The sequence below is a fragment of the Cavia porcellus genome, unplaced genomic scaffold, assembly GCF_034190915.1.
Source record: "Cavia porcellus strain 051 isolate PalLab524CR breed Dunkin Hartley unplaced genomic scaffold, mCavPor4.1 scaffold_26, whole genome shotgun sequence".
Lineage (NCBI taxonomy): Eukaryota > Metazoa > Chordata > Mammalia > Rodentia > Caviidae > Cavia > Cavia porcellus.
In genome coordinates this window covers 22650480-22670937 of record NW_026947509.1, presented here as the reverse complement: position 1 = coordinate 22670937, position 20458 = coordinate 22650480, and the positions used below count along the sequence as shown (strand labels likewise).

The 20458-nt window shown below is 39.6% G+C and overlaps 1 protein-coding gene and 1 pseudogene across 1 annotated transcript; one reads left to right on the top strand and one right to left on the bottom strand.

Annotated features, from left to right (window-relative positions):
- Positions 1 to 613: 613 nt before the first annotated feature.
- Dad1 (defender against cell death 1) lies at positions 614 to 18527 on the bottom strand. The gene is made up of 3 exons (XM_003474506.5): positions 18235 to 18527; positions 8326 to 8494; positions 614 to 808 (listed from the first exon to the last, which is right to left on the bottom strand). Exons 1-2 carry the CDS (start codon positions 18443 to 18445, stop codon positions 8364 to 8366), a joined length of 342 nt encoding a protein of 113 aa, XP_003474554.1. The 5' UTR covers positions 18446 to 18527; the 3' UTR covers positions 614 to 808; positions 8326 to 8363.
- Positions 12283 to 13649, top strand: LOC106028698 (transmembrane protein 126A-like; annotated as a pseudogene).
- Positions 18528 to 20458: the final 1931 nt, after the last annotated feature.

The window sequence follows — 20458 nt, the reverse complement described above, 5'->3', positions numbered from 1 at the left end:
CTTTTTTTTTAATTCTGTATTACTTGTACCTTTATACTGTTTTGTTTTTTTCCTTTAAATAAAATTTTTTTTTAAAAGTTTCACCTTTTACTACCACAGCATGTTAAAACCAATGTAAACATGAGCATAAGCTTAGTTCAGTTCCTAACTTAGCACTTAATGGTACAGTTCCTGGCATGCATTGCGAGAAAAGCAGGGAAGGATTAGCAAAGGGTTATCCACTCCAGGAAAGGCCAAAGGACGCCATTTCCTAGGGCGGTGACGTGAGCCTTTTAGACGAGTGCCCAACCGCAATGCAAAACCCACCTACTTATCACAAGCTGCCAGCACTGCACTTGAACCTGAAGACTGAGGGTTCAGTTTAGAAAACAACTCACACATTAAAATCTTCTTTCCTAAAAGAAAAACAACACACGTGCCTCCAAAGGCTCGCCTCCACCGTTCTCAGGTAGCAGCACTGTATTTTGTCACTCACTTCAAATACGTGATTAAAAACAAAGATCTAGGTCCATAGCTTTAAGTTACCAATTCATAAACAGTTTATTTTATTAGCACACCCTCGTGAAGGGAAAAATGATTTCTCAACCAATAAAAATGAAGTCAGAGGCATACAGGAGGATGGCACAAAATGTTTTAATCTGGAGGGTAAACAGTAACAATGCGAAGGTCCTGGTAACAAATATCCATCACGAAGCTGGTGCGAGAACCTCGGGGCCCTCCACCTACACACCAGAGCAGGGCTGGTAATGAACACAAATCTGAAACATCCATCTAAGAAATCGTATCCAGGAGACATTAAAAAGTGAACCTAAAAAAAAAAGAAAGAAAGGTAAAATGATTTACGATACTGCGGACAAGACCCCAAATCTAAACTCAGGACAGTATTTAAGCCAGACTAGAATATCCACAAAGAGATAAACATTTTCTACAAAATATTTTAATTCAAGTATTAGCTACAAAAATAATGTTCAAGCCGGGTTTGGTGGTCACACATATAATCCCAGAATTCTGGGAGGCTGAGGCAGGAAGATGGTGAATTCGAGCCCATCCTGGGTAAAACACCAAATTAGTAGGATCCTATCTCAAAATAAAAAATACAGAAATAGAGACGCAGCTCAGTGTGAAGGCCCTGTGCTCAGTCCCCAGTACTGATGAGGATGATGACGATGATGACAATGATAGTGTTCAAACCTAAACTCTGAACCCACCCAGACACAACTGACTAGAAACTGAGAAACCTGAGTTCTAACTCTGGTCATCAGTGACCTGGGACCACAGGAGTCACTCTGACTCCCTGGCCACTGACTCTTCGACGGGGTTGCAGTCTTGTCAGATCCTCTCTGAATCTAGAACACTTATAAAGCAGTGATTTCCAGTTTAGAGGAACACAATAGAGAAAGGATTCAAGAAACAAAGTAGAGAAAAATCCTCAGCCTCAGATTTAATGAAAGACCAAAAGAATAAAAGGGGGGAGTAAAAGAAGAAATAACTTAGTTATTACTGGTTGGAGCTTTGGGGGTTTTTGGTTATTGTTTTGTGGTGCTAGGGATCAAACCAAGGCCCCTGTGCACTCTGAGCAACTGTTCTCCCGCCGAGTTACAGTCACAGACCTTCTTTTCTCCCCAGTTGGCCTCACACTTGGCAAGCCCCTGTGTCAGTCTCTTGTGTACCTAGGATTACAGGCAAGAGCCACTGCACCCAGCTTCATGCAGTTTTCATTTAAACATTAGCTTTGATAAGAAGGTGCAAAATAACACCAAGAAAAGTGGTGACACTGCTCCTAGAGCCATGTGAAACTAGAACCTGTAAAGTAAGAGGTAGTTCCCTCCCAGAACAATACAGGCTTCCTCTGGCATTCCTCGGCGTCAGCTTCCCGGCCAGAGGACTGCAGCGTGGCCAGGGAGGCACCAATGCAATGTTTCCCATCAGAAGCAACCGACTTTCCCCCATCTGTCATAAACACACTGTAATATTCTACATATGCCATGAATTGAAAAGAGGCCGGGGAATGCTACCTTTCAGAAGAGCCAGGCTCTCTATCTCAGTAGGTAAAGGGCACCATCTTACTTCGTGTGATCTAGAAGTTCTAGCATCAATTTAAACTCTTTAACTTCTAGACTCTTTAAACTTCTAACCATAATGTTTTTACTTAACTATCATTGACATTTAAAGAAATGCTACACAACTTCACAATGTTCTTCTATCGGTGGAATTGTGGCAAATGTATAAAAGAAGAACAAAATTACTGAGCAAAAAAATGTTTATACTGCTAAACAAGGTAAAACAGGACTGGGCGGGGGTGGTGGTGGTGGTGGTGGTAATAGCTCAGTGCCACAAGCACCTGCCTGGTAAGCACAAGGTCCTGAGTTCAATTCCCTGATGGGGTGGGGGGCGGGAGATTAAACTAGCCTATTAGAACTTGTCTTTTTTTTTTTTTTTTGGTCTTTTTTGTTTTTATCAGTACCAGGGATTGAACTCACAACTGCCTGCTTGCAAGGCAGGCACTTATGCCGCTGAGCTAAATCCCCAGCCCCAGAACATGTCTTTTCTACTGAATGTGTTAAAGCAAACACTGCCAATAGACTACAGACCTACAGCATCAGTTCTTATGGTAAGAGAGGCCATTTCAGTGAAAAAAGCTATGATACATTCAGAATTAGCCATCTTAGTTTAATACAAAAGTCAATTTCAAGATTTTATATTAAAACATTTTTAAAATCTAAGATGTTGAAGCCAGTCAATGTGGAAGGTAAAACGGACTCATGAGAACAAGAATTCAGATAACACCTTTCACATAATCCCATTGACAAAGGTCTGCTCTCTTCTTTTAAGGTAAAGATATATTTACCAGACACTATTACAAAACCAGAGGTCCCTAGGGTTCTTTGATGTGTTAATTCAACAAAGTTGAAAAGAATGGTTAAAAGAATGTTTTAACTGTTAACCAGGGGATAAAAGTTTTGGGAAACTGATGAATAAAATGTCCTCCCCTAATACAGAGACATACAAAAAATATGACACCTATTGAGAAAAGATAACAGAATTTCTTCAGTCTATTTCACCCATGAAGACAGTGGCATTTGATCAGTCTGTTCTCATCATAAAAGAAAGCAAGGCACAACACAAAGAACTGTTAGAAATAATTATTCCTCGTGTAGATAGAAATTATGCCAGACAAGGTCATTTCCATTTGGAATGTGTACTTTTCTCCAGCACCCTCTCTATTCAAACACCAGCACTGGGCAGATATGATCAAATGCTGATTTTCCTTCTAATCTATCTCATTGGAACCTGGACACCCAATTAAAACAGAAATTGGAGATAATATGAATCAAAGACTATTCTGCAGAAATTCCAAGTTCAGAGCTCAGTGTGAATCACCATAATTTTAGAAAGTACAGGCCAGATATTTCTAAAATTGAAAGGAGCCTCAGAGATCAGCTACACTAATCATCCTTTTTAGAGATGAGAAAACTGCAGCCTGACTGACAAATGCACTGTCCAGCCAGCAATGTGCTGTCCTTCACTACAGCCACGAGCTACAGGTGACTTCAGTTAGTTCAAATGTAATGAAATGAAAAATGCAATGCCTCAGTCACTCAGCTACATTTCAAATATTCAGTAACCACATGTGGCTGGTGGTTACCACACCGGGCAAAGCAGACCCAGACTATTTCTCCACTGAAGAAGACAGGGGTCCTGCGTCACCCTCACCAGATAAAGTCAAGACTCCTGATCTTCATTATCCTGCATTTCTCTTGCATATGTTAAGAAACTTGGCAGAAACATATAAAAATCTGAGTCTCTCCTAAGTTATTTCCATTTTTTAAAAAAGCAAGTTTAATACTTTTAATAAAACCTTCTAATTGAAAGATGTATATATTCATCATGCAGAAGTTTTTGAACATAACAGAGAGCAAGACATATCAAAGTTTGGAGTCCAAATGCCCATTATTAAAATCCCCATTAGTTCAGAGCCTGGTGCAACTGCCTCTACTGTAAAATGGGAATGCTACTACTCGTCTGCGTTCACAGGATGAATGGTAAAAATCACGTACATTCAATGCAGGTACAAAAAATGGGGAAGGTAGGTTGGATAATGCAGGCCACTCCAAGCTTCTGTGCCCTTCTGTCCCTAGCTCAACACTGCCTACACCTGGTCAGATGTAAACTGAGCCCTGACTCAGCACTGAAACTTACTCGGACCTCTGCTGCCCCCCTATGACTGGAAAGAAACTGTTTTACCACAAAGATCAGTAGTTTTTTTCCTCAGACAACTTCTCTTTGGTCTGGTGGTAGTACATTCTCTCAGCAAAGGAAATGTACAACCCACTAGGTGGCAGTACAGCCTAAAGAATAACATTAAGCTTCCCCTCCCGAGGAAATTCTCTAAATTTACCTTTGACAAATTCAAAAGTCAACACAATTGCATATTTGTAAACATAACTGCCTGTCACAGTTAAAATGTTCTGCCCAACCAGGCAGCCTCTTTGCTTTAGCTAGGAGTGAACACTGAATGGGGTGGGGAGGGTATTTGAGAAAGAATCTTGCTGTGTCGCCCAAGCTAGCTTTGAACTATGTAGCCCAGGCTGGTCTCAGGATCATAGGGATCCTCCTGCCTCAGCCTCCTGATTGCTGGCATTATAGGCATGCATTGCCATACCAGGCCTGAACGCTGAATTTTAAGGACAGGTCCATCATATGAATGAACACTTCACCTTGGGCACTCTGTCTGGCTGTGTCCTGCTCATCTTCCCTCTGACCCAGGGCTCAAGTATCAACTTTAATTTCCTAACTACGACCCAGTCTATCTCTGTCCCTTTTCCTTAGGTCTTTTCAGAAATCTGTAACAGACTGACATTATTTGAAAAGAATTTCAAATAAACATGTAAAAACAAAACAGGAAATAATTACAGGAAGCATTACATTTTTAATACCTGAATCTACTGAGTTTTGGCATCACACATTCATTCAAAAGCTTATTGCCACCTCAGTGCACAAAACTGATCATCATGTCAAGTATGTAAGGATTCTTAAGGCTCGCAGGCAGGCATACTGGGAGCATTTTTACCTTATATTTTCATTATAATTAAAAGGTCTATTCTTGACTACCTGGACAGCCACATAGAATCAGTATTGACAACATATTAGAACAGCTAACTTTTACCATAGGGTTAATCAAACTACTATCTTTGGATATGTTTTCAGAAAACTACAAAGCCTCAAATTTGGAAAAGGTTATAGTAAGAAATCCACACATTACACTAGTACTGGCTGAACAAAAGTGCCATGAAATTTAAATCTTACAGGAAATAAATGATGCTATCATCTTTAATTTGTTCAAAACCTGTCAACTCCAGGTAATAAATATGGAATGTTTGTTGGTACCAGTACTTTTTCTGTCTTTTTAAAATTCTCATAACAAGAATAAAGACAATGATAAAACACTTGTGATATTTTTTTAAATGTACTTCCTTAACTCTGCAATTGGCAAATACTATACATATAGTAAATAACTGAGCAAAAATAGGGTATAGAAATAGTTGGGTTTTTGAAGTTGGACTGAATTATGAGATTTATCAGTTACAAGAATTCTAGCAAAACTCTCCTAGCCTATAAATAAGAATAGCAAGCCTATCCTTATGGTGCCAACTTTGAAAATGAAATGAGACACAGAACAAGAATCATTTAAAAGCATGATATACCACAGTATCTGTTAACTTTCTTCCTCTAGAATTTTCTTTTACTAAATAACATTTTCTTCTGATCCGCTTTTTCCAGCATGGCCCCTAGTTTTAAATATCACTCTCAAATTCATGCAAGATCAGTTACACTACAGATGTTTATTTTTTCTACATCCAGTACTAAGTTGAAAAATATAGAGAACATTCAATCTGTTTTATGCGACCTTCTGAATTGGTATAAATATTGAGAATTCACTTGGAAGCTATTTCTAACATATTTTGGTACACTGTACAGATAGTTGAGTTAAAACCACATAAAAGGGGCAAATAAATGTATATTTAAAAAACCACAAGTGGGCAGGATAGTCTATGTCAAAAGAAGGAAAACACTCTGGGCAGTGGCCCAGAGAGTATTTTTCTATAAACATACATACTGCCTTCTACGGGGTGATTTAACACTGCAATCTGGCACTGGAAGATTCCGTTGTTCCTTGGGCCATAATTCCCAGCTGAACAGGTGGTTCTATGTCATCAATATGGTCTGCAGTACAGTTTCTGCTGAGGCTGCTTTTTTGTGGCTTTTTTTGTTATTATTGTTATTGTTATAACTTTGAAATACTAAAGTCTCTGCAGCAGACTCCTCCTCCAGTCATGATGATCACAGGAAATAATTTTCCATGATTTGTTATCTCTCTGAGGCTAGAGAATATCCTTGAAATGTTTGCTCTGTTCCCTTCCTAAGTACACACCATGACTCATCTAAAAAAAGAATTTCAGAAACACAGAAGAAGGCAATCAGAAGACATAGGGCCTTTCCAACAGTCTCTATCAGAGAGGCCAAGAGTTATAATGTTTCAAGCATGAGAAAGGCAATGCTGGAGGTCAGTTTTCTAGGCACAATCAAGGTTACCTACTGCAACAGTTAACTAGTCCCTGGTAAGAGACGCCATTCCACAGGGCACACAACTCAACTACTGCCCAGCGCTCAGACAACACAGTCCTGCCCTCCTGTTTCTAACAGCATGAAGTTCAGATCTCTGGGGAGGCTCCGGCCACACTACATTTCAAGTGTTATGTTTACATGTCTTCTCCTCTCCTAGACTGTCCACTTTTAAAAGCAGACACCACGGGGGCTGGGGATTTAGCTCAGCGGCATAAGCGCTGGCCTTGCAAGTATGTGGTCAAGAATTCAATCCCCAGTACCAATAAAAAAGACAAAAAAATGAAATAAATTAAAAATAAAAGCAGACACCACATTTTACTTTTCTTTGTATTCCATAAGACAAGTGAATCCCAATAACAGGCAAAAAGCTCAGGACAGAAAAGGGAAGGAAAACTCAAGTCTTCACTAGGTTTCAAGGAGTTAAACTGTACTAGGAGAGCAGAATGAGGTGGTTCACTCAAATTTTTTCAGTGAAATAAACTGATCTCTACCAACTTACTAGACTAAAAATAAAATCTCACCTGAACAGAAATGTTCTGGAGGTAGTATCAAAAAAAGGATTTTATATTATAGTAACTGATTAATTCGTGCCACAAAATGAAGTTCAGTCAGTATCACTATTCCACTTGCACACAGCTGCTCTAAATCTCATGTTAGACTTCCCTGGATTAGTAAAATATGATAGCTTTCCATGCAGTGACAAGAAGATATGGGATATGCTCCCCCAAACAGGATGTTATGTTGGAAGTTTCTCTTTTCTCTACCACCTGGTAACAGCATTACCATTAAAGTCTCTAGTGCACCATCATCAGTGAGCTGCATGAGCACTGGGCAGCAGGAGATGACAGACACTGCCTCTGTAGCCACCCACCACGCAGCTGGGAGAGGCTACCAGACTGTCCTGGGTCTCTGCTTCCTCATACAAAAGCAGTAATTTTGATACATAGTTTGGAAAGCATCTGCATACTTATTAGAGCCTCAGGATTTCACTTGGGAGGGAAAGATGAAGAAGAAAGCGCACCACACGTGACGGAGAGGGCAAGCAGGCAGGGCTGTTCGATTTCTGTCAGTCAAAACAGCTCTAGTTCTACTTCTGCTGCTGCTTCTTTTTTTTCTACCAGAATTCTATATAAGTTTATTTGGGAAAAAATAGCTTCACGGCTAGCCAAAGTAAAAGAGCAAATAAACCAAATGGCACCATACTTTATGTTTTAAATATTCTCCCAAGTTAATCCAATCTCCCCAATAATTTCCATGTAGGGCATTAGCAAATGGTCATACTCATTCCTTCAACTTATAGTCCTTTCAGGTGTAAGTCTACACTGTGCACTATGAAGACAATGACCCAGCATTTAAAGTCATCTAGGGTTAAAATAAGAAGCTTAAAAGCAAATAGATCTAAAGGCAAAATCTGCAATTAATGTTCTTCAAAACTTTGAGTTGTTTTTAGTTACTGATGTAAAAATTACAGTATTAATCACAATCACTTTCAGTTACTGCAACATTTCTAAAACAGGAGAATAACCAAAAATAGTACCACTGCTGAATTATATTAATGCATACTTTGAAGAGCACTGGAAAATTCTGCAAGTGTCTTAGTCGTTAATATGGGAATCCCAAACATGACCAATATCAGTTCCATCTAATCTCTCTTTCTAAAATCAATATCACAGGACAAGAGCTATGATCATCACTTACATTTTCCCAGTCGTCTCCTCATTAAGCATGGGAACAATTCAGCCAACGAAGTTCATGACAACAAGGTGCAGGATTGTGCTGGCAAAAAGAAAATCAGCAAACGCCCTCTCTGGGGATATGCCTTGGAAGTCCGCTTTGTTCTGTGGATTGATCTGTATTCTCAGGCACACTGCGCAAGAAATAAAACAAGAATCATCTGGATGTAGAAAACAAATACAACTGCTAACGAGTACACATATATCCTAGGACACAACAAACAACTGTGCCCTGAAATGACTGTACATGCACAAGGTGCTTTCCAATGTGTAGCAGTACTCTGCATCTTGACCAAGATGATAGATTGGCGAATTTATTTCTTCACAAATTTTTATTTTTATTAGTACATGTTTGCAGTACATAATGACTGCATTTATCATGGAGGGTCGTTATAAATACATAACACATTTTAATTCCTTTTTCAACCAATACCTCTCCTCACCTTCCATCTCTCAATCTTTCATTTGCATAAGCTCTAGCTCTACATTTTTCCTTTCAAATCTTCCTTTCATCCCCTTTCACTTTTCTACCTTCTCCCTCCATCTCTTATTCCCCTTTTCATTGAAAATTACCTCTATCATCTGTCATCTTTTATTTGTATTTTGCATTTCTCATATATGAGAAATGATGCAATATCTAAGTGTGTATGTCTGATTTATTTCTCTTGATATAATGGTCTCAAGGTATATCAACCTCATCAAGCTATAGACAAGTTTTGCACTCTTAAATGTCTATTGAAAGAGAATTCAAAGAAAAAAATGACTTCTCAGAGTTACACTAAAAACCAGAGACTTAACAGAAAAAAACATACATAAACAAAAACCAAAACCCCTAAAAACTCTGTTATCTCCTGATATAAATGTTTCTTTAAAACAAATCAGCTCAGCCAACCTATTAGATAGAAATGTAACTGAGACAAAAACACAAGAGCTGGGCTGAATGGCAAAACACAGAGTCATAAAAACTGAATTATTTTCTAATAGAATATGTGTACACTGGACAACAGAGACTATAATGCTGATCCCTGAAGACCTTATATTGCAAATAAACTATCTTTGATCTAAAGTTCTAGCAGGCGCTGGTCTCAAAACAAGGAGACCTAAATTATGTAATTTGACAGAACTCTCCACTGTCACATTTATGTACCCTTGAAGACTCTAACAAGGCACATTAGCAACAGTCATCAGTGACATGAAAAGGAAACTCCCGACTTTTCCGAAATACCCAATGCCTGTGATAAATAACCCGACTGAAGAAAACTCAAATTTGCTTCAGGCTAACATCCATTCTATCACTAAAAAAGAGCAATGAACTAAAATCTCATCCAAAGGTTAGAAAACTATCAGACTAGTTCTCCAGAGTCCATCACCACAGAAACAGCTCTCTCATTATGTTTAAACATGTAACACTATGGGTGGGCGCCACTGATCTCCTCAGGCACCCAGCCCCTCCCGAACGGGAAGGACATGGACTGCAGCAAGGGCAACCAATTAAAATCCTGCTGCAGGAAGTAGAGATGGCTTCTCTGTTTGGGAAAGCAACAAGCAATATCCATTAATATTTAAAATGTTTTTACATTTTGACAAAGGAGTATCTTACAGAACATTCTAACAGCATGTTTGTTAAATTGAAAAAAAAATAAAATAGTCCTAAAATTATCAAACAGATTAAATTATGCTCTAGATATGCAATGAAATCCCATGCAATTATTTTAGAAAGTAAGGCAAATTCTTTATACTCCAACATAAAGCTAGTCACTTTTACTAAGTGAAAAAAGTCAAAACAATTACTCCACTCTATATCTCTCTCCTTTAAAATATTTTCCTTGTAATGGTATATGTAATTCTTTGGTCATTACTTGTAGTTGGAATCTAAAAAAATCTGGAGAAACAAGACACTAAATGTATTGATGACAATGGGAGTAGAGAGTAAAAGGTAATAGCATTCTGGAGGCAAGTTAGGGAACAGAAGAAAAAGCACTGCGAAGGTAGGTAAAGTCAGGAACGGTGTTATCCTAATCATGATCACAGTAACACAAATTATCACAATGCCAACCTAAGAATCAGAATCCCACAAGGACAAAGACGACCCAGAGTGCATAAAGACCAACACTCCACTGATGTATGAAACACCCAAAAGGCAGAGGATGGGGAAATCATTGGAATCACCTGGGAAGATTTCCAAAGTATACTTACCCTTTACACAACTTAATAAGTTATGCCCAGGAGGAGAATTACAAACACTCCAGATCCTGTGTCACTAGTAAAAGTGTCCTATCTTTCATATGAACTGGGAACAAAAAAAGGTAAAGGGCTTTACCTCTTCAAAAAACTCCTTCACAAAGAATCTTATGTCTCCCTGTGTGCTTCCAAAGATGGAAATTTACTACCACCTGAGGTAATCTCCTCCACTTTAGAAGTTCTAATTTAATCTATCTCATTAAATAGTCGTTCATTCCACAAAATATTTACCGAGCTTTACTACAAGTCACGCATCATGCCAGGTGCTGGGAACAAGGCAGAGGACAAGAAAGACAAGAATTTAGATTCTAAGAAACTTGTATGTCTATCAAATGAAACATATGGCAAATGTTACAAGTAAATAAACAAACAAGGAAATATCAGGACAATAGAGATGGGAAAGCATTTTTTTATTCAGTCATCACCGAAAGTCCTTTAAGACGCCGCTACCTAAACCCAGTATTTCAAAGATCTGGGGACAGAGAATTCTAGACAGTGAAAAGAGTCTTGACATATTCTAGGTATAACAAGTCAAACTAAGGCCGGGGATTTAGCTCAGTGGCTTAAGCGCCTGCCTGGCAAGCGCAATGTCTTGAGTTTGAGCCCCGGTACCAAAAAAAAAAAAAAATCCAACAAGTCAAACTAAACAGACAGTAGTGATCAGGAGAAGACAAACACTGTTGGGCTTTGAAAGCCTCAGAAAAGTGTTTGGACATAATTTTAAGTGCAATGGGACAGTATTTCAAAGGTGTTAGTAGCTAAGAAACATAACTGATTTACATTTTTAAGGTTGCTAGAAATACAATATGAGGGACAGTTTGCAGGTTAAAGAAATTACTTCAGAGCCAAAGACGACAAGATAATCATAGTAAAAATGGACAAAAATGAAAAGATAAGACTATATTTGGGAGAAGACAGAGCTTGCTGATAAAATGGATGTGAAAGATAAAATGAAGCATAAGAGTAACCTCCTATATACCATGACTCAACCAGTGTTGACATCATGTACTTTCTTGTAAAGGGCCAGACAGCTGAGCAGAAAGGTTCCATTTTGGACATGTTAATTTGAAGGAACCCAGCAGACATCAAGTTGAGGCAATGAGCTGGCAAATGAATAGACTAACTTGGAATTAAAAATGTAAGTATTGAACTTGTAGATATTGATTATTCAAATAGGTTATTCATAACTTATTATAGATAAGTTATTGAAATTCAACTATGTAAAGAAACACAAAGTGAAAGGACCTTAAACAGAGAAGCATCCAGCAGAAACAGCAGGAAAGAAAAATTAGTGAGAAGTAACAAGCAGAATAGGATTATAAAAGCTTTAAAAAAAAAGTACTGCATTTCACTTTCAAGGAAGCAACTATATTAAATGCTAGATCTGCAGTGTAGTCAGATAATGCAAAGCAGATGATATTAGACTGGCAATAGGCAAGAAGAGTTTGGGGAAGCAGTGAGAATAGACTAGCACCAAAAGTAGGTTCAGGGATGAATGAAAAGTGAGCAATTAGAAATGTTAACCAGATTATTCTTTCAACAATTCTGTGATGTAGAAGAAATAGGAGTAATGCCTAGAGTCAAGTGGATTTTTTTTAAACAGAACAGTATTTGAGTGTGTTAAAATGATGACCGTGATCCAGTAAAGAAACCAATGGTGCCCCTCATGGAGCAAGACTGAATGGACTCTGACTTGGAGCTGGATGCCGGCAAGGAAGAGCCACATCCTCCACTACAGCAGACCATCAGTCAGAATTTACGGGTACAGGTGGAGGTGGGCTGCTGCCACTCGGTGGAAGACAAAAGGGCTAGGTACTTAGCAAGTTCCTATTCTCATCCAAAATTCTCCACCAGCACTGTACCCATAGTTATTTGCCTGTATAGCCTCCCACTAGACTCTACTTAATGACAACAGGGATTACGTGTGCTTTATCAGTTGAATCTCTAGCAGAGAACCTGGCCTTAATTGTTGAGTGTTTCTTAAATTATTATATGTATGTCCACACTTCAATATACACAGCACTAGGAATAGAGGTTTCAGGGATGAAAGCCCCTGCCCTCAAGATGGAACAACAAATACTATACAAATGTCCCATCTATCTCCCTCCAAACCCCTCCCCCAACACATACTCACATAGTGAAGCAGGAATCAGATCTGCAGGGAAAATCCAGAAAGGGTTCCAAAGGAAGGAATACTTAAGTTGTGAAATCTAAGAAATGAAGGAAGTTTGAAGACAGCCAAAGATAAAATAAAGCTTGTAATCATGGAATGACAGAATGACAGAAGCTCAGTAATGCTAGAGCATAAAGTATGGAGGAGGCAGAGATAAGAGAAAAAGATGGATACTGGGAAGCCCAGACCCTGAAAGAACTTATGTGCCAGTGGAGTCACACGTCACACAAAGACGGTTGCACCCTGGTGAGAGGAGCAGAGGCTGCAGTAAACCGTGGCATCCTGGAGGGAAAACTTGGGAGGTGAGTGTAAGGCTCAAGACGGCAAATCATAAGCCAGGTGATAACATCAAGGAAACTTCATTGATATAGCCAAAAAAATTAAACAACCTTCAGAAACGGACAGGAGTCTACTTGAACACGGATCAGCATATACTGGACTCAATGCTGCTTTCTGTGGTCTAAATCGCAAAGTCTTTTTCGGCACACATTGCACATAACAAAGGCTTGTACAGTTGCTGGCTTACTGATGGCAGCGATCCCATTTGTGTCAGCAAATGCCTCTTACCCAAATTTTGGGATTTGAATTGTGAAATCTGTACCATGACACAGGCTGGTTTAGTTTTGGGTGGTCTGTACCCTGTTTGCTTGGCTAAACCTTTGAATGGTTGTCTTGGCAGCCAGCATCAATCAACCCTGCTACCAGAGGAAGGAAGTATCTTAACATAGTGGATTAGAATATCCAAGCCTCTCTTTAGAAAGATGTTATTTCCCCTTTTATTTCAGACTTCGGTTGCTGCATACCTTGAATCTAGACAATATAAACTACTTATAAAGGCTCTTCAGTTACCTGAACCAACCCTAGAAATACACTGATTTTTTTTTAACCAAATACATATGCAAAAATAAAATAGTAGGGGAAAAAAAAAGAACTTATGTGCCACAAAACTCTGTTAACCTTATTTTGAGAACCAGAAAGATATGGGGAGTGACATAATCAGATTTGCAAGTGAAATCAAGCATGCAAGCCTGCAAACCTCTGGAAAATGGACTAGAAGAGACACCAGAGGCCGAAGGTCAGAGAGGAAGACCATACAAGAGACCTGAGCGCCTGCGCACTGAGGTTGAAGAGGCAGCAATGAAGGTATTCAGGAAGAAGACAAACAAGGGCAAGGACGGTGCACTTCTCTCCTAGGCAGCAGTTACAGGAAACATTAAAAACAATTCCCAAGAAATGCTGAGCCCCAGTAACTACATTAGGATAGAAAACACTCTGGATTAAGCCTACTTGCCTTTCAAATTCAAACTCCTTTTGAATTTGTAAACTAATAACAAAACTTTTTAACTTTAAAAGCCAAAATTGCTTCATAGGTTACAGAACAGAACAGGCTAAAGTTATAGTGACTTAATTTCAGCACAGCTCAGCATAGAGTGTTTGCCTAGCATATGGGGAGCCCAGGGCACCAACAAAAAAAACAGAACAAAAAACTAATCTGATGGCTGGGGATTTAGCTCAGCAGCATAAGCGCCTGCCTTGCAAGCAGGCAGTCATGAGTTCGATCCCTGGTATCGATAAAAACGAAAAAGACAAAAAAAAAAAAAAAAACCTAATCTGATTTCAAGCCTTATTTTAAAGATAGTCTTACTGTTTCCACTTATCTCTTCTAAACAACACTTTAAATGTTCACAGATTTGTTAGGTTAAAAGGGGGATGGGCTAAAAAGCTGCCAGCACTTGTTTGGGGGTTTTTTTGGTACCAGGGATCAAATGCATGACCTTGAGCTTGCCAGGCAGACACACCACTGAGCTAAATCCCCATCCTGGAGCACTGGAATATTACTCTCAAAAAGGGACAGCTGTCTTCCTATAATGATAAGACACACAGCTGCTAAGGATGTTTGAGCCTTGTCTAGAAGAAAAATTTTGTGTCTCAGTTTTTGTTTTGTTTTTGGTACCACATATCAAACTCACAACCTCACACTTGCCAACAAGTACTTAAAACTCACTTAGCTATATCCCTGGCCCACCAGAAGTCTTTTTAAAGACTACTATACCACTCTATTGATCAAAAAAATAATATACTGTAATGTGATATATATACTTTTCATGCTGTACTGGTAATTTTCCTGAAAATCTTAAGTCTTCCTGAAATCATGAGTAAGTCTTTCAGCCATGAAGGTAAAGAAAAAAAGAAAAGATTGCCTTCATATTATTGGGTTCAAATAGGTTCTTTTACAAATGTGGTAGCATTCGAAGTTGGTTTAAAATGTACTATTTTCAAAGAACACACACTAAATTAATACACACAAAGGGAAATAAACTACCAAGAAAAGAAAACCCTAGGAAATCACACTAAAGAATTCCTCCTTCCAACTCATCCTACATGCTAACAACAATTTTAAGTCTTCTTTGTTCAAAAAAAGAAAAAAAAAATTTAGATGCTCTCCTGTAACCTACAGTCTAAATCCTTTGGCCTGGTACCTAAAACTCCAGCATCCAGCACCACCTACTCTTTCAACATAATCGCTGTTCGCCAGCCAAACTGGCCTCCTTCATTCAGAAAGAAAAAAAGAGAAAAATATCACCAAGTACAAGATTTCCTTTCTGTACAATCAGAACAATTGATAAGCATCCAAAATCTCAAGTTTCCTGTTAAAGCAGATCTCTACTAGCAGCATAAGTGGACCAAAATGCAGATGGATACCTTTCTGAGCCAACAGTGAATCATCATGTGTCCTTTCTTTTCCTGAAGCCACATTTTGTTATTTTACTTGATTTTTTTAATACTCAAAAAAAGCCCTCTCATTTTTTTTAGCTGACACTGCGCTTATGCCTTCCTTACTTTCCTGCCGTGCTCTGCTCCTCAGGAAGGAAAGCACGCTTGGTCCTGCCACACACAGGTGTAGCACAGAACCAGGATAGGCCCTGCTAACACGTTTCTAAGGACAACTGCATAGGAACTTTCGGTCTCGTAGCATGCATCCTCCATGTCTGTCTAGGCACAAAACACTTGCGGATTTTGGTGGCTTGTTTTTGATTTTTGGTACCAGGGACCAAACTCACAACCTCACGCTTGCCAAGCAGGTGCTGTGCCGGTGGGCTACATCCCTAGCCCCTTGAAGTCATTCTTAACCTAGAGGTTTAGGAAGCCAGGATGACTTCACCACCCATCCCAGTAGTGAGGATTCAATTCAGGCCTTATTGCTGAACTATATCCCTTCTCCACTTTTTTGTTTTCAGATAGGATCTTGCTGAGTCACAAAGCTGGTCAGGATGGGTTTGAAACTTGGATTTCTCCTGCCTCAGCTTCCCAGCGTCCTGGGATTACAGGCCTGGACCATACCACACAAGCTGAAACTTCTTTTTAAACTCACTTTATAGCCCAGACTAGCCTTGAACTCACAGTAATCCTCCTACCTCAGTCTCCCAAGCGCTGGGATTACAGATGTGTGCCACCAAACTCAAAACAAAAAAAATTTTTTAGTACTGGGGATCAAACTCATGACCTCATGCTTGCCAGGCAGGCGCTTACACTGCTGAGCAAAATCCCCGGCAAGAAATTATTTTTAAAAAATCAATCAGAGAGGCTGGGGATTTAGCTCAGCAGCATAAGCGCCTGCCTTACAAGCATGTGGTCGTGAGTTCGATCCCTGGTAGCGATTAAAAAAAAAAAATTGGGGCTGGGGGTTTTAGCTCAGTGGCATAGGCACCTGCCTTGAAAGCAAGTGGTCGTGAGTTCGATCCCTGATACCGATAAAAAGGATAAAGACAAAAAAAAAAAAAGTAATCAGAGGTTCTCATTAAGGTTCTCTCTTCCAGTTGGCTACTAAAACTTTTAGTAGGCTGGGGATTTAGCTCAGCGGCATAAGCGCCTGCCTTGCATGCAGGCAGTCGTGAGTTCATCCCCAGTACTGATAAAAAGGAAAAAGACAAAAAAAAAAAAAAAAACTTTTAGTTCAGCGGCACAGGCCCCTGCCTTGCAAGCGCGCGGTCATGAGGTCGATCCCCGGTACAAAAAAAAAAAACCTTTTAGTTATGAATAGTACTGGACTCACACAGTAAAAAGTACAGTATACTTGAACTTATGCTGTAGGCTAAAACGGCACCGAAGAGAGCCAAGTTTTAATGGTCTAGGACAAAACTCAAAATATCATAATTAAATACCCAATCAATCAACAGACTAATTCCACAAACTCCGGAACCAGCTAGGACACAGATCATCCAGTTCTTAGGCCTATTTTAAGTTTTGTGAAGTAAATGTATCTCTGGTGAGTCCTAACTAGCAATGTGAATATAGAAAATACAGTCTAAAGTATGGCAGACTGTAAACGAAGTCATCAAAAAATTCTAACACTACTTTTTGTCTATGCCCCCCAACCAGACTATAAACTCTGAGGTCAAGGAACAGTTAATGAATTCCCAAAGCATTTACCGTAATACCTTATATTCAACTCAATACGACTAATGGCCTGACTGACAGTGATCACATGGGAAACTGTTTTCTCACCTACTATGTATTGAACCTAGGGTCTTTGTACTGAGCAACATCCCCAGCTCTTTTTATTTTTCATTTTGAGACAGGATCTTGCTCGACTGTCCAGGCAGGACTAGAACTTGCCTTTCTACTGTCTCTGTTTCCCTCAGTGCTGGGAGTAAAAGTGTGTAGGACAGGGTGTATTTGTTACATTTTCAAAGTCAAACAGCAAGCCATACCAGTGACTAGAATCGCCCAGAGGTTGACCACTTATAAAACGGAACAGCTAACATTCCTGGACTGATCTATTCGTTGAATTCGGTTGGGCAAGAATGGTGAAATTTTGGCAAACGTTTACAGAGAAAGTGCTCATTCAATAGGGCAGTATTACAAGGTTATCAAATGCGGAGAATTAAAAAAAATTAAGACAAATTCATGTGAATAAAATTCGAGTTCAAGACAATTAAATAAACTACAATTAGCTTCATCAATAAAAAATAAGTAGAAGCAGCTAAAAATCAAAATCAAGTAAGACTGACTCGACCAACAAGGCATTTACACGAATACTTCTCACGCTTTCATTAAAATATTTCACTGGAGGTCAGCAGTAATCAGACCTGGATAAAAAAGACGATTCAGGGTTAGCTTTTTTTTTTTTCACTTAAAAGTATGCCAACTTTAAGCCTTATTAAAACTAAGTGGAAATTCGAGAGGTTTCTCTGGACCAATATAAAGTGTGTGTCACCGGGTTGGGGAGTAACATGAAAGGGGTTTCTTTAGCCATTTAACTCCAGCTATTCTGCAGCTGTTTGGTATGAGGCAAGTGATCTTTCTGAGCCTCAATTTTTCCTCACAAGAAGAGTGTCATGCAGACTGTTCCCTGACGTCAGAGGGTGATTGCTGTGGCATAAAACAGCGAAGACTACTGTGAGAACAAAGTCGAGCACCAAAGTAACGCATTATTATTGGGACTACGTGTAAAATTACCCGCTAGGATGAAGCTCCCCACACAAGAGATGAAGCCCGAGAGGAAAGAGTTGAAAGGGAAGGTCCCCACGAGGAGACAGTAACCAAACTGTAGCGCTCCAGTCAGCAATATATACAGGAGATAGGCGTCCAGCAACTTCAGCCGCTGCGGAGTGGTGCTCAGGTACTCTTCTAAGAACCGCGAAATGACGGACACCACTGAGGCCGACATGACTACAAGATGATTGCTCCAGGCCTCGCTTCCCGGACTCCTGCAGGATCAGACGTCCGCAACGGATGTAGCATTTGCGCACGCGCAAAAACGCGACCCAGCTCCGCCCACCCGATATGCCAATTTGCGCAGGCGTACAGCGAAGCTAATGTGCAAGATAACTAATGCGCAGACGCAGACTGCATCCACAGACTGCAAACTACAACCAGAGATAGTTAATGCGTCTGCGCAATGGATCAGTCAGTGGGTTGGAGACGTGTACAGTTTCTGCCCTATTTCCTTCTGGTTGGTAACGCCCACTTTTGCTCTGTCCTGGAGATACAATATCGTAGGAGGACCGGGGAAGAGATTTAACGGCGGACGACTTAGCTAATCGAAAGGTTCCGGGTCTTTTTGGTCCTCATACTTCTGTAAAGATTAAACGCTACAGCATTCTTAAAGGCAAAGGCAATGTTTGACGCTATCCCGCGTTCAACTACAACCGGGCCCTAATTCTATGAAGCGCTCTTTCTTCAAATGCCTATCACAGATCATCACAGCAAGCCAAGTTGCTACGCACTAAGAACCGTTGAGGCTAATGACTGTGCCGCACCAGTTTAGACTTGATTATGGGGGCCGGGAAGGGGCAAGAGGGGGAGGAAAACAGGTTGACCTTCTAAAGGTCAACGGGAACCTAGAATCCGGCCCCGCCTTAGAACATAAGCCTACAGGTATTTATTTATTCATTGTGCACTTATAGAGGTGCCCAACATTGTGTTAAGTTGTAGAACTTAAAGGTGAATATGATATGGTGGCCACCAAAATGAAAAGGTGATTGGAGAACGGTCGCTCATCCCGCACCAGAATGAAGATTAAGATTAGCTCTCCTCCACGAAACTGGCGTTTTGAACCCAGTTTATTATACCAACATATCAGTGTTGAAAGGCCCACAAGTACATGTCTGGCTCCATCTCATTTTGTAGAGGATTCTGAAATGAAGGTTCGAGCCTTTAAATTTTTATTTACATATTTGCAGTACACGACTACATTCATTATGAGAAGTTGGTATACATGTACATAATACGCCTTGATAGGTTTGAAGTTTTCTATTTTAACAGTGTAGTTAACAATACACTTTGAGCATTTTAACTTTTTAAAAAGTCTGCCTTCTGGCTTTCCTTGCGCTTGTAATTTTACATTACTCTAATTTAAAACTAATGCCTCTTACCTGTCAACTGCAAATCTTTCCTCAGGTTAACTACTTTAACCAACATTACCATACCATAAACGTTATGTGCGCAAAGTTCTAAAACAGTGAGGGAACAACACTGCAGCATTTTCACTTTTTAACTTGCATGTAGTGGAAACTTAATCAGCATCAACAAATGTATTGATTTTCGGTAATGAGCAAAGCCTTGCTTGGGTTTTAGAAGGAAAGTACCCCTGTCCTTAGTTTTACAGTCTAGATGCATATTCCCACAAACCCCAAAATTTGCGCAATTCAGCCTAAACCCTCTCAATGTTATTGAAAAGAAAAATGTTGACTACCCTATTTGACATAATATGGCAAGAAGCATCAGTGTCCCCCACAACTGAACCTTTCTTCCTGTCTCACCAGCAAATAGTGAGTTTCCTCCCCAGTATTCCACTTCAAATGCCACAAGCCCTTGCTGATGCTTTTTAATCATTCAAAAGTGAATTCCTCAAGGTTTCTATGCCACCAGTCAGGCTCCTCCAGCAGTTTTCCCCTTATGTTTTGCTGCCTTTGGTGTTGTCATCAATCAGGAATTCCCCCAGGAGAACAGAAGAGGTTTGTTTTTTTTTTTGTTTGTTTGTTTTTTAATTGACTTTGCATCCCTTTTCAAGACCTGCAAAGACCTACTAGTAATAAAACGAAACTTTTTTGGACTCCTTAAAACAACAAGAAAAGATCTTGTTTTGTATTCAATTTATGATTCTACTTAACTGATCTGTCAGTGGGGAATTGCTAATATATTTAACTAACATATTTCAGAACTTTAATATATGTAAAAA